The sequence below is a fragment of the Podarcis vaucheri genome (genome assembly GCF_965113315.1).
Source record: "Podarcis vaucheri genome assembly, chromosome: 3".
In the NCBI taxonomy this organism is placed as follows: domain Eukaryota; kingdom Metazoa; phylum Chordata; class Lepidosauria; order Squamata; family Lacertidae; genus Podarcis; species Podarcis vaucheri.
Genome location: NC_138761.1, coordinates 109504254 through 109519445, shown reverse-complemented (window position 1 = coordinate 109519445; position 15192 = coordinate 109504254). Strand labels below are relative to the sequence as shown.

Below are 15192 nucleotides of genomic sequence, written 5' to 3'. Positions count from 1 at the left end.
ACAGTCGTACCTTGGATCCCAAACGCCTTACTTGGATGTTTTGGCTCCCAAACCCTGCAAACCTGGAAGTCAAAGTTCTGGGTGCGAACGTTCTTTGGAACCCAAACCTCCAATGGGGCTTCCGCAGCTTCCGATTGGCTGCAGGAGCTTCCTGCAGCCAATCAGAAGCTGTGTTTTGGTTTCCGAACGTTTTGGAAGTCGAACGGATTTCTGGAACGGATTCCGTTCAACTTCCAAGGTACGACTGTACTTTTGTGAGCAATTTCCGTAGATCAGGGAGAGAAAGGGGAAGGAAGGAAGGAAGGAAGGAAGGGAGGGAGGGAGGGAGGGAGGAAGATAGAAGACAGATGAATGAAGGAGAGAGGGGGTGATATTGTGTGTGTGTGTGTGTGAGAGAGAGAGAGAGAGAGAGAGAGAGAGAGTATGCATGAATGTCCCAGGCCTCATCCACTGCCATGCTAAATTCATATGCCCGCCCAGTATAAGCATCTCTTTAATATAGACTCACAATCAAGGTTTGTTACTGTCACAGCAGCATTGATTCCTGAACATACTGCAACATTTTAAATCTTTGTTGTGCTGATCAATTGATGTCGTAAAGCAGGAGAAATGTGCCAGAAGTTAGCTTATTGAATTAGAAAATGGGTTTAATTGTGTGCTGGGACGCCATCGTACTCAATGGAGAGTCACAATAAAGGTGGGATGATAACTTAATGGGAATTGATGACTGATCGCCTCTGAAAAACGAGCTTGTTGTAAAACTGTCTATCGGATAGTTCCCAAGTACTATCCTTCACAAGGCCTTATTTAACACAGCAATATTTGCATGCATATCCTCTCTTCACATTTGCCATTTGTCACTGAGATAGCAAATTACATTCATCAAAATCCATTCATTCTCCCAGTATCGCTGAATACAGGATTATCTTGGCTGTGTCAGCTGCCCTATGACTGGTAACAGTGAAAAATGGAGGTCGACATGCATCTTCAGGAGACAGTGGGTATCAAGCTGAAAAGATTAATGGCGCTGATGTCATCATGTTTGTACGGCATAAAAATGAATTCTGGAAACTGATGGATCTCTTGGTAACAATGAATGCATTTTAAGCTACTCCCCTGCTGCCCCTTGGCTGATGAGTTTTAGTGGCCATCAAAAGAAATATACTGGGAGATTTTATTAGATACAGAAAAGTTTGCTTTGGTCCCCTGGGTTGCTGAACAGCTTTTGCTATTGACCTGGCAGGACCAATACTTCAATATCAGCAGACTGCAAGTTCTTTGTTAACTTAGTTGAAATGTTGTGGCCATGTTGCCTCTCTCCAGCATCTCCCGGCCAGCCGTAGTGAAGCAAGCAGCCCTTATGTCTAATGACAATGTGGAGCTGAAACGGGGAGTCCAATGATCTGCTACCCAATATGGCTGCAAATGATCATAGAATCGTAGAATTGTAGAGTTGGAAGGGACCCTGAGGGTCTTCTAGTCGAACCCCCAGCAATGCATGAATGTCAACTAAATCTCCAATAATTCTAGATTTTATTTTTCCATCAGAGAGAGGTGGCTATTTATTCCTGCCACATGGTAATAATAGCTCTTTGTGGTGTATAAGGAGTAAAATAAGTATTTTAATCAATGGTTCTCAACCTTTCTCCAGTGAAAAGCCCTTCTATAAGTTAAAGCACCACTCCAGTCAAAGGCTTGCTGTGTTAACTACAGTCTATTAGCAACTGTTAGCTAATTTCAGAGTGATCACAAATATGTTGGTCGCAATAACTAAAAAAGAAATGTTTTGATGAATGTGACCCTGGCTTAAGTGTGTGCGGTGATTTCTGAAAATCTTTGGGAAGGGCTACTCAAACGTGGTGATCCAAATGCCCTGAGTTTTATAAGCATGGCATTTTAAATATTTGTTTTACACAAATGTGGGTGCATTTCTACATACATAGGTTGTCCTTTGCAGAGTTTTTTTTAGACATGCTTAATTTCTCGTTGTGTAACAATGGGACAGGTTGCTGGGACAGCGTTGTGCTCCTGATGCAACACACAAAAGGAAAGGATCCGTGTGATCCTACTCAGAAGTAAATCCTGCTGCGTCCAATTGGATTTACTCTCAAGTTAGTGTGCTTTAGCTTGCCGCCTTGAATAATATGATGTACACACTCTTTTTGCATCTGAAGTTTGCACATCTCACACTACCTTATAAATTCCTCTTCATCCACCATGGATTGTTTTTTGGGAGGGGAAAGCAGTATAAATATCTAAGTACATAATTGGGTGGAGACATAGAGAGACATATTTGTTGTTGTTGTTTAGTCATTTAGTCGTGTCCGACTCTTTGTGACCCCATGGACCAGAGCACGCCAGGCACTTCTGTCTTCCACTGCATCCTGCAGTTTGGTCAAACTCATGCTGGTAGCTTCGAAAACACTATCCAACCATCTTGTCCTCTGTCGTCCCCTTCTCCTTGTGCCCTCCATCTTTCCCAACATCAGGGTCTTTCCCAGGGAGTCTGAGGTGGCCAAAGTATTGGAGCCTCAGCTTCACGATCTGTCCTTCCAGTGAGCACTCAGGGCTGATTTCCTTCAGAATGGATAGGTTTGATCTTCTTGCAGTCCATGGGACTCTCAAGAGTCTCCTCCAGCACCATAATTCAAAGGCATCAATTCTTCGGCGATCAGCCTTCTTTATGGTCCAGCTTTCACTTCCATACATCACTACTGGGAAAACCATAGCTTTTACTATACGGACCTTTGTTGGCAAGGTGGTGTCTCTACTTTTTAAGATGCTGTCTAGGTTTGTCATTGCTTTTCTCCCAAGAAGCAGGCGTCTTTTAATTTCATGGCTGCTGTCACCATCTGCAGTGATCATGGAGCCCAAGAAAGTAAAATCTCTCACTGCCTCCATTTCTTCCCCTTCTAGAGAGACATATACAGAGTGCTTAAGCAAGAATAATTAAATATAGAGTAAGCATACTGATATGTCTTCTGTTTCTTCTCTGTCCATTCATGTGAACATTAACTGGGATAGGATCAGTTACGCACTTTCTCACAGTGGTTCTTTCCACCCATTTATATCCAACAGAAACAATGGCTATTTGTATGGGGTGGGATAGGTGACCAGGTTGAGCATATTTTCACAGGTGATATCCTCACCAAAATTTTGCAGTGGAAGTACTCCTTGCCCATGCCAGTCCACCATTCTTTCTCTAGGAAAGAATGTGATTGATGGTTATTTCTCATACAGTGGCCCTTCCTTTTGTGTTTGTGTAGTTTTTTAAAGAAAACAACAAAAACAACAATGTGTTTTTGTATATCTTGGGGTCTGCCCAAACATGCTGCTACCTCCCTCTTCTTTCACAGTGGGTAGGTTCCAATCCTGCCTGCATTCAAACACCTGAGCTTGCTGTTAGAAGGAATGATTCATGAGCAATGTCTGTGAACAGTTCAGAAGTGGGACTATCTACAGCACAACCCCAGAGGCCTGTAGCTGAGAGTCTTGACAATCATACGTCATGATGACAGCTGCTCTGAGCTCCAGGAACTGTACAGAACATCCCTTGGTTAGGTTTTTGTTCCATTTCGCTATAATCTTCAAATCATTATTCAGAAGTGGTTTAGTTCAGCAAACAAGGCATATAATAGACTGTCTGTGCATGTGGAAACGTGCATTCCAATTACTGCTCTCGGTTAACACAGACACGTTTCTAGAACAAGTCCCTATTTGCATAGCCCTTTCAGGTAAATTGTGCAGAAGATGCTCCAAGAGAATATTTCAATGTAGGTTCCTTTGTGCCTCTAATATTTTTTTGCTATTGACCCATGCAGTACTCTGGATGGTGTTAATCTGCTCTCAGATATTTCATTTGATCTGGATAATAGCATCCTGCCCTCAGGATTACTGATCAGGCAGTAGGAGTTGTTCTCATGATGTATCACATTTATCTTGCTTCATTTCTGAGTACCTTGCCATTCAATATCCTGTTACGACTATAGATTGTTGTGAAGCTGAAGGACTCCATTTAGATTTTGTGGACCACATTAATCTTTTAGGTCATAATAAACATTTGGGGGGTTGTTTTTCCCCTCTTTTTGCCTCAACAACTTAATTATATTTCACTGCAGGCTTAAAAAAAACCACCTTCACACAGCAAACAGTAATCTCACAACTTTAAAATATAGCTTTCACTTTTGTTTAAGCGGAGGGAATCTTAGTAGGGGGATACTATCAACTGTCTGACTAAAGTGTTCATCATTTTACATCTCATTTTGTTTCACGTAATCTCTACTTTTTTATTGCTAAAGTAGCCTGATAATTTATCTTCAGGTTAAATGTTTGTTTGTTTCCCACAAATAGCTTTCTCCTATCTGGATCTACTAGGAAGGTATATCCATAAAGGTGTATCATTAGAGCAGTGCAGTCTTACAATTTCAGTGTTCAGGCACATAAACATAAATCTTTGGCTAGCCTGATGTTCTAACATTAATTTCCTCATATCTCACTTGCTGAGAGTCTCACTTCCCAAACCCTTTGCGCCAGCCAGCCACACTGCTACAGTACCAATAAGCAATAAGGTCTAAGCAATGGCGGAGCTTCATGCTCCACCACTGGGGGGCAGAGAGCAGGCGGGGGCAGGGCATGCCGCCTGCAGGGGCGTGGTGCCCAGCAGGGGGGGCAGCCGCAATGGCACCCCACTGGGATTGCGCTGCCAGGGGCGGTTCGCTCCCCCCACACTCCTCTTCCTCTGCCAGTGGGTCTAAGGTTAACTGCCAGTGTAACCCTTACTCAACACAGAGTGAAGTTGGATGGACTTGAGGCTGTGGTTTTACAAATGCATAATTTTTGAAGCAGTTGTTGGAGAAAAGAACCTTTCTGGGTTCAGTAGAAACATGAATTAATTTATGACACACACACACACACACACACACACACATATATACACACACATATATATTCTGATACCTCAGTTATAGCATACTGAGGTCAGAAAGACTACCCACCCCCGAATATTGTTTTCAGTTCTGCCCCACTTTCACTTTCTATATTTTAAAATAAATATACTTGTTATTATTCTTGTCCACATCATCATCTGTATATACTGATACCTTCCTTCTGTATCGTTAGCCATTTATGAAATATATACCCCACTTTTCCATTCAAGATGCCCAAGGCACCAAACAATAAAAGATGATCAGAAAGACAGACAGACAGAGCAATTGTGGATCAGTATAAAGAAGGCTGATTGCCAAAGAATTGATGCTTTTGAATTATGGTGCTGGAGGAGACTCTTGAGAGTCCCATGGACTGCAAGAAGATCAAACCTCTCCATTCTTAAGGAAATCAGTCCTGAGTGCTCACTGGATCCTGAAGCTGAGGCTCCAATACTTTGGCCACCTCATGAGAAGAGAAAATCCCTGGAAAAGACCCTGATGTTGGGAAAGACTGAGGGCACAAGGAGAAGGGGACGGCAGAGGACAAGATGGTTGGACAGTGTTCTCGAAGCTACCAGCATGAGTTTGACCAAACTGCGGGAGGCAGTGGAAGACAGGAGTGCCTGGCGTGCTCTGGTCCATGGGGTCACGAAGAGTCAGACACGACCAAACGACTAAACAACAACAGCATAACACACTTCATGCTACTGGTGGTATTAGATCCTCCTTTGGTCCCTTCCCAATCTGTGAGTCTTCACAGAATGGAACTATGGGGTGCATGTCTAAAAATGTCAAATTAAAAAGGAACCAGGGAATGTTTTACTCTGGTGAGGCTTGTAAGATTGGTTCTTCATTAAAAGAGCAGCTGCCAGAACCAGGTTCCGGATTGATTCCCTATTCCGGCCCTAAACTGCTCAGCTTTGGATGAAGAGAACTGGGTTAAAAGGTTCAGATCCTGGTCAATGCCAACTGTTTTCTTTTATTTTTGAATCTGATGCCGTGTGAAAGTCCATTGTTAATTAAATCTCTCCTTTTACAAAGTCACCCTTTCTTGTTGTGCACTCTTCTGTCCAGTAATTGACAATAATTGAGGGGTATAGTCTCCAGTGAAAAGAAAAGCTTGTTGCAATGTGTCATTAAAATATTTGAAATGTTAAGATGCTTAATAATTTAGCTTGTCACATGCTATAAACTTAACAGGACGCCTAGAATTTGAAAACATCAGAACTGACCCAGGGCCTGTTAAAGGCAATCAATAGATTCCCTTTGGCATCAGTAGGCTTTGAACCAAAACGGCTGTAAATGTGGTAAATATGAAGGGTACAGCAAGTATCAGGAGGTTAGCAATTATTTAGTGACAAGTGCTGTTACTAATAAGGTTTACTTCAAGGATGGGGAACTTGCAGCAATCCAGATGTTGCTGGGATCCAACTCCCATCAGCCCCAGCCCCAGCCATATTTTCTTTCTTTTTAAAGAATATTTTATTTTATTTGCTTTTCTGATAACATTCCACATCAGCAAAGCATAAATGAAAACGATACAACAAAGAAAAAGATTTCCTTTCAAAGATTTTAAATAACCGACAAAAAATCAGAAAATATTCATTGACTTCCTATCCATGGTTCCTTTTATCCCCTCTTTTCTTTGCGTTTTCTTAGTTCACCCCATCTTTCGCAACTACTTTTATATACTTTATCTATTTCTTACTCCGCTGAAAATTTTACCATCCTGCTAGGTAGATTGTTTGCTTATAATACTTTTTCCATATATTCTATAAATAGTATCCAGTCCTCTTTATATCTTTCATCATTATAACAATTTAAAGCAGGTTTAAAGCAGATGTTGTTGGTTTACAACTGTCTCAGCAATATCTACACTGGCGTGTTCAAGTACACAGAAGATGGAAGAATGTGCTTTACAGGCACGAGGCCTGTTGCAGATCAACTCTGTGTTATAAAGATGTCTGCAAACAAGACATAAATGCTGGCAACATTTAACGCCGCCATATGGGAATCCCTTGCAGATGATCACAGTGCCCAGAGACAGTCAGGTTGTGTGTCCACAGCAGTCACCAGAGGAGGAATCACCGCTGGGGAGAGTGCAGAGAGAAGAAATTCCATTGTGCACCTGTAGCAGCAACATCACACCTTCATCTGCCCCACCTGCAATAAAACATGTCTCTCCCACATCAGTCTCCACAGCCACAGCAGGTGCTGTAGCTCTCCAACAGTTTGACTTTGTCCCCGCAGGCATACTCTTCCATTGTCTCCTGAGACAGAGGGATGCCAACAGCAACAGCTCTCATTGTCCCTGACTATTGGCCGTACCATGTGGGGCTGATCAGAATTGGAGTCCTGCAGCATCTGGTTTTTGCACCAGACTGGGTATTTCCTAATGAAATTATTATTATTATTATTATTATTATTATTATTATTATTATTATTATTATTATTATTTATACCCCGCCCTCCCCAGCCAAGGCTAACAAGCAATAATAAAAATAAGCTGAATGAATACAACTTAAAAACAAAATTAAAATACAACATTAAAATGTTGAAATATTAAAATATTAAAATGTAGCCTCATCGCAGGAGGAGAAAGGAAAAGAAAAAAGAAAGAGGGGGAGGGAATCAAATTGACTCCGAGCCAAAGGCCAGGCGGAACAACTCTGTCTTACAGGCCCTGTGGAAAGAAAGCAGATCCTGCAGGGCCCTGGTCTCATGAGGAAGATCTGCTTCTTTCCCTATCCCTTTCCTCCTTTTACCACCTGAAAGGGACATAATCATTTCAGATTCTAAATGCACAGCAGAAAAATATTTCTCCTGTTTCATTTTTTTACTGGTTTTAAAGATCTCACTCAGGGTCAGGATGGGTTTCTCTCAAAATATGAACAACCTGCTACCACCATGCTATGCAGAGTCCTGCAAAACTGCAGGTGCTAGGGAGATGCTTGGGTACATAAGAGTGGTGCTCCAGTCTCAAATAGACTCCATGAATTACCACAGGCTCCGCAGAAGAAGAAAAAGATCAATGTGATCTGCAGCCTAGAGCTGTAAAGCTGCCTTGTAAGTGAAAAAGCTAATGCAATTGAACTTTCTTTTTCCTTTGCTACAGTGCTCTTCACTTATGGCCTCTTTGATCTGCCTATTCATAGCCGTGAAGCAAGCAAAATTTAATCAAGCCTGCAGGGTGGGGGGAAAGAGCAATAGAAGAAGTGCTCCCGGCACTAGGTGCCAAAAACAGAGCTGTCAATCAAGGATGAGTCATGATGCCTTCATGTTGTTAGCCTCTTTATGCTTCTTCCTCAGACGACTGGTTCTCTCTTCCACTTGGCTGTGGAAGAACCAGAGGCTATAGAAGGATATTGGCTGGCCAGATGAGTGTCTCCATATTCTTGCTCTCCCTTCTACAATGGGGACAGCATGAAATGTCTAATCACGTTGGCATTTCACAAGCCACAAGAGAAGGAAGATTTGCTTTGTAGAATGACAAAAGAGAGTCCCAGGGGTCCTGTAGTGCTTTTGTAAGTCAGCCTCCAAGCAATTTCTCTCCCCATACCCAGCTTTTGCAGCCATTTGATTTGGAAAGGAAGTGGTGAAGAGAAGGAGAGCTTTGCACAGCTTAAATTCAACTTATTTTATCTATATCTGGGGGGGGGGATTCTCTGACTGGCAAGATGCAAGAATATGGTACAATTTCAAATTTACTATCTGCCAACACATGCCATTCAATCAGATAAACACAGGATCTGAGCTGTCATCACAGCATTTTATGCATGCTTAAAAATAGGACACTTCACACATTTGCAGTGGAATTGACTCATATAGATTATATATGCTAGGGCCACTTAAAAAGTTTCATGGGGCTGGAAAACTGTTCAGTGCCTAGAAAGTTCCCTTGTTGTTTAGCATGAAGAAATGTGGAGTTTGAAAAAGCTGCCGTTGAATCGCTGAATGTGTGCCTACAACACGGCATGTATGCATAAAGTGCAGTTTGTAAAGTGTGAATGTGTGTGGACCCGTCTGCATATTTTGTGTGGAGAATATTGGCCCTCTGCAGAACACAACAATAAAATCCCCATTAAGCTAGTAGTTCCCTGTATGACTAAGAAACTAACAAGTTGCAGGAAGCATTAAAGAAACCATGGCCTCCCTAGACTAAACAAAGGGAGGACTCCAGTGCCAAGTCATATATCCAGTGCTGTTTCCGAAGTGAGAGAGAAGGGACATGGCAGCTGTAACGTCAGGATGGAGAGGGTCAAGGGTAGAGGCTGGTGGGAGCAAGTGGAGAAAGAACAAGGAGACCCATGTAGCTTGGTGGTACATCATCTGCCTTGCATGCAGAAGGTTCGAGGTTCAGTCTCAGCATCTTTAGTGAGGGCTAGGAATTGTGCCCTGGTTGAAACCCAAGGGAGCTGCCGGCAATCAAGATATACAGCAGTGAAATAGATTGACCAGTTGTCTGGCTCGGTATAAGGCAGCTTCCTATGTTCTTAAGGTTGTGGGTGGGGGTAGGCGAAAAGGAAGGAAAGTAATAGATAGGAAGGATTTGCAGCACCTTCTGAGAGCCAGTGTGGTGTAGTGGTTAAGAGCAGTGGACTTGTACAGTGGTACCTCGGGTTAAGAACTTAATTCATTCCGGAGGTCCGTTCTTAACCTGAAACTGTTCTTAACCTGAGGCACCACTTTAGCTCATGGGGCCTCCTGCTGCCTCCACGCTGCACGATTTTTGTTCTCATCCTGAAGCAAAGTTCTTAACCCAAGGTACTATTTTTGGGTTAGCAGAGTCTGTAACCTGAAGCATTTGTAACCTGAGGCACCACTGTAATCTGGGGAACCGGGTTCGCTTCCCCGCTCCTCCACATGCAGCTGCTGGGTGACCTTGGGCTAGTCACACTTCTCTGAAGTCTCTCAGCCCCACTTACCTCACAGAGTGTTTGTTGTAGGGGAGGAAGGGAAAGGAGATTGTTAACCGCTTTGAGACTCCTTGGGATAGTGATAAAGTGGGATATCCAATCCAAACTCTTTTTTCCCTACCACTCCATAGCCCGTGCTAAGGAGAAAGCAACCTATCTGTTTTATTGCCACAAAGTGGAAGCCCACATTGAATATGCTGACATTGGCTTGGTCCTTGGCTGACCTCACCCACAATCTCGGTTACCCAGGACAATGGACATCATGGGCTTTGAGCTACAAGCTCTCACACACTGACTTGTGCTGCTGTTGCTTCCTGACCTCCCCCCCCCCCCGGCAAGTGTGCTTCCTGACCCCCCCAGGCACCGCAGAACAAAAAGGGGTGTGGCGGCAGGGATAGTGGACCAGCTTCAGCAGACAGCTGCAGTGTGCATCATCGGTGTGCAAATAACACAAAAGTGCTTACAATCTGCTGCCCCCTGTTTTGGCAGAAGTTGTACCGCTGACAATTTTAATGAATGGGGTGGATAAGCAAGAAGGGCTGTTAGCCAAAGAGACCACACTGAAGATGGGGGGCAGCTAAGTAGTTTCATATGCTGATTTGAACTCACCAGCCAAATCACTGACTTCAGGTTCCTAGTAACCAATTGCTATGTACTATGAATTTCTAGTAGAACAAGCGCGTTGCCAAGTATCAAGAAGCCTGGTGAGTAGCAGAATGCTCCACAAGGTGGTTATGTGGTGAATTGTTTGTCATTCGCCTACTTCCTCTCCAGGAAGCCACAGCTCTGAAGTGTTAACCAGCCCTCTTGAGCTATGGAATCCTTAGTCTGTCTCAACGGTGTCAGCACTTATGATGGTTGGAGAGATGTAGAGTTACAGACAAAGCATTTTTTGTTTTTCTTTTTAATTCCTTTTTAAAATGAATTCTTTGGATAAAACCTCTTTTTTTAATTTGAAAGCCGCCTGCCAGGAATCCATGTTAAGAACCGGTAGTTGTGTACTGTTTGTGGCTTTTACATGGCTAGCTTTATTTGACTTTTTAAAAATTCTGTATGAACTGTTTTATTTACCGTGCTTGCTGCCTGCCACCTGGCTGGCTTGTGCTGTTCTCTTTGTTTTTGCATAAGCACTTCTAGATTAAGAGTAGGTAGGTTTCTATAAATATAACGATGGACTAAAAGCTTTTGAGAAGTCTTTCAAAAGCAGTAAACATTCCCGCAGAAACACTTTTTGCTTTGTTTTTGGTGGGACTGAATGATGGGGTTCTTTGTTTTAACCCATTTACTCTATTGTATACCTGGCAGATGTCCGTCTTATGAGTCATCTGCCAAATGTTAGATTGCTGCATAGTCAAAATATCCTGGTCTTGCTTGTATCGGGCTCAAGGCCAAGTTGCGTAAGCAGCTGGCTGTTAACAAAGGACACAGCACAGAACTAATTTTACACATGCAATCCTGTGTTTGTCTATTTGTTTAGTATTGTAAGGGCCTTGGGCAGTGGTGACCTTACCCACTTAGCTTGCAATCCACGCCTCAGCAGTGCTTATGTTTAGGAGAGCAGTCGAAAATTCTCCTTTTGGTGGGCTTTTGAACTCTCCTAGGTATTCTGTGTTGTCTTCTATTGTTTACAATGTCTTTTGCTTTTTGCCGTTTCCGTTGTACACTGCTCCTTGGAGCAGGGTATAATCTATCAACAGTAATCTATAGTGCTTTCAAATGTTCATTGTAACATTTTCTAATTATGATTCTCACAGCAACCCTGTAAGGTTAATAGTATTCTTACCCATATGCAGGTGGCGGGAGGGGAACTGAAGCTGAGAGAGAGAGAGACGAAGACAGAAAGAGTGGCTTGCCTAAGGCTACATAGTGATTTCATGGGAGACACAAGTGTCAAACTGGGAACCCCTTGATTCATACCTTAGTTTCAAACCCTTAAAGGGTCTGTGATCTATATGGCAGATACAAGCTCACTTGCAACACCAAAGCTCTTTTTGGCATGTTCCCCCATCCAACCCCAGTTTTTGCAGGTGTGCTTGAGAGAGAGAGACTCTCTAACATATGCCCAGGTGGTCATTTCCAAATGGTCATTTCCTGTAACATGCATAGAGTCATCACATCACCAACAAATAGTCCCCGGCTTCATTTCTGCTGCTGGAAATAATGGCCTTGCTTGCATGTGTTCATGACAGCAGAAGACATACCTGTAAGAGTGGGAGGAACTTGTGGATTGACATACCAGGCCATCTGCCAACAAGTTCACCCTTCATTACAGCTCAGACTACGGTCCAGAAACCACCTTGCTTAATAAACCTTTGGCTTTTCTTTTCCCCTTACAGATGGATCGTGTCATTTTTTGTGTATTTTTGGAGGTTGACTACAAAATTTACAAGAAGAAAATGAATGAATTCTTCCCTGCAGGTGTGTTAATTTATTTGTTTCCTTGAAAAAGAAATGTATTCTTCTTCAGATACTGCCCACATACTATATGTACCGGTATGTATAGTGTGTGATTTATATCTTTATAGCATTTCTCAATATCTTCAATGGTGTATAAAACATGTCAGATTATCCTCCACCAGGGCCAGGGCCTTTTCAGTGATGGCTCCGACCTGGTAGAATGCTCTGTCCCATGAGACTAGGGCCCTTCAGGATTTAACCTCCTTCCGTCAGGCCTGTATGACAGAGCTATTCCACCTGGCCTTTAATTTGAATTCAGCCCAATCTTCTATTTCCCTTCTCTTCCCTCCCCCTCCTCTTTTATGAAGATTACCCGCTCTGAGACCCCACAGCTAATTCTCCCCTGGCCTCCTCGCTGGCCCAAGTAGGACTAATTCAGCTAGCTAGCCCTGGTGATTATCTAATTCTTATTAGATGGATTTCCCCTAAATTGATTTCTGAACTTTGAATTTTATTGTTACTTGTGTTTTTATACTGTATTTTATGCTGCTTTTACAATTAAGTGCTTTAAATTTGTTGTTAGCCGCCCTGAGCCCGGTTTTTGAACTGGGAAGGGCGGGGTATAAATAATTATTTTATTTTATTTTATTTAGTTAAAGAATCGTGTAAAAATGGGTGTATAGTCATCATAAGTGTTCAATAATTGACGTGAAATTTGAGGGTTTATTGTAACAAACATTTGCAAAAAAAAAAAAAATTCTTTGCATGGAAGTATCCCCCTTTCCTTCAGAAATCTGTTTCATGCACTCACACAAGTTTGCAGCTATTTCTAATTACCTCCAAGAGCTACAGGTAAAATCAAACAACCATTTTTTCTCTCTCTTCACTGCGGTCCATCACCGCATCCAAATGTAACTTTGCCACCCACAGACCTCCTCCTCTGTTGGGCACACACTAGGGGCCAGTTCAGATGTTTCAGTGAAGGGCTTCCAAAGACTGCCCTCCTGCTTCCCTCCTGCATGGATGCAGAAGCACAGATAGCCCTGCTCAGCAGGGATTGCTGGTGGGGAATGGCTGGGAGACAACCCTGCAGTCAGACTAGACACACCATTTCTCTTCTCTGCTGCTGGGCTGGCCCAGGACATTTTGCCTGTCTCCTGCAGGTGCATGCACACCCCACTGTGGCTGCCTATGAGGAGGCGGTAGCAAAGGGGGCAGCAGCTGGGCATGGAGGTGGCAGCTGCAAATGGCAGCAGAGGAGGCAGCATCTGCCGCCACCAGAGGCAGCTGCTTCACCTCACGGATGGGCTGACTCTGCCCTGCCCTGCAATAGGGCCTAATAATCCAGAATGCGGCAGCTAGACTGGTGACTGGGACTGGCCGCCGGGACCACATAACACCAGTCCTGAGAGATCTGCATTGGCTCCCAATATGTTTCCGAGCACAATTCAAAGTGTTGGTGCTGACCTTTAAAGCCCTAAACGGCCTCAGTCCTGTATACCTGAAGGAGCGTCTCCACCCCCATCGTTCAGCCCGGACACTGAGATCCAGCGCCAAGGGCCTTCTGGCGGTTCCCTCATTGTGAGAAGTGAGGTTACAGGGAACCAGACAGAGGGCCTTCTCGGTAGTGGCACCTGCCCTGTGGAATGTGCCCTTCAGATGTGAAGGAAATAAGCAGCTATCTTATCTTTAAGAGATATCTGAAGGCAGCCGTGTTTAGGGAAGTTCTTAATAATTAATGCTGTATTGTTTTTAACACTTGATTGGAAGCTGCCCAAAACTCAGCCAGATAGGCGGGCTATCAATAATATATCATCATTATTGTTGTTGTTGTTGTTGTTGTTGTTGTTACAGATAAAAAACAACAGAGGAGAGACATAGATATTGGCAATGGAACTTCAGAGTTCCTTATAATGGAGGAGAAAGGGAAGAGGGGGTGGGGTGGGGGTGTTGCTGGGTGCATTTCCAGTTGAGCCAAAGCCCCATAAGGGAAAAACTATACAGAGAAGATAGGGCTGGTTGGCTACAGGGTGAGACCTTGGCCTATGGCCGAATACTGGCCCAACAAGGAACTGCAGGAAGGGTATTCAGTGGGGGAATAATGTGACACCTCACCCCTAATAAACAACAGTGAGCTGAATAACCCAGTAGTTGTGGCTGTTTGTGAATATGAAGAGAGGAACCAGGGACATAGGAACTGTCCCATGGAAGCCAAACAGCCCATAGCTGCCTAATTGTTCCTGGGAGACACAGCTTTAGGGAACACAGCTGTATGGAGGGGAAAGCTTCTATTCTCCTGCATCCCCAGAAAAAGCTGCTGTTTTTCAGCAGTGATTTATATGAACTTTTACTAAACAGATGATTGGCAGATGCTTATAATTTCAACTATTTTCATATTGATTTTGAAATACTGGAAGCCCCCCCCCCCATCTTTTTTTGCCTCCTTTTCAGAAATCTCAGAATCCTTTAAATCCCTCCCTGACACCATAGGTCTTCAGAGGGATTAGTTATAATTCACCTCAAGGCTGAGAGACGAGTAATGATCTCTTGTGATCCTCCTTTTCCCATGCATTCCCCCTGATCTCACGCATTACATTGGTAAAATTATCTCGTATAGTTCTGGAGCCCTCTCTTGTCTTGAAAACATGAAAATGTAAGGCCGAAATTGTCCCTTCAAACAACAAGCCACCCTCAGCACAAGGCAGCTCCCCTCAGACCACTTTGGAAATGTCATTTTCTGTTTTTCATAGCAGTCTCCTCTCCCTCCACACCTCTTACTTTATTTATTTCATTTATATCTTACCTTTTCTCCAATGAGCTCAAGATTATGTACATGGTTCTCTCCCTTCTAATTCAAACCCCACAGCCATCCTGTGAGTTATGCTAGGCTGAGACACTGTGACTGGACCAAGGTCACCCCGCTAGCTTCATAGCTAAACGGGGATTTGAACCCT

At 43.4% G+C, this 15192-nt stretch overlaps 1 protein-coding gene across 7 annotated transcripts in view; it reads left to right on the top strand.

Moving 5' to 3' along the window:
* The window catches only part of MACROD2 (mono-ADP ribosylhydrolase 2), a 1043571-nt gene that overhangs the window by 875635 nt on the left and 152744 nt on the right, over positions 1 to 15192 (top strand). For all 7 annotated transcript variants that reach the window (XM_082215586.1, XM_082215585.1, XM_082215587.1 and 4 more), the window contains exon 9: positions 12178 to 12259. In XM_082215586.1, the coding sequence (XP_082071712.1) occupies positions 12178 to 12259 (82 nt within the window). The remainder of the gene's footprint in view (positions 1 to 12177; positions 12260 to 15192) is intronic.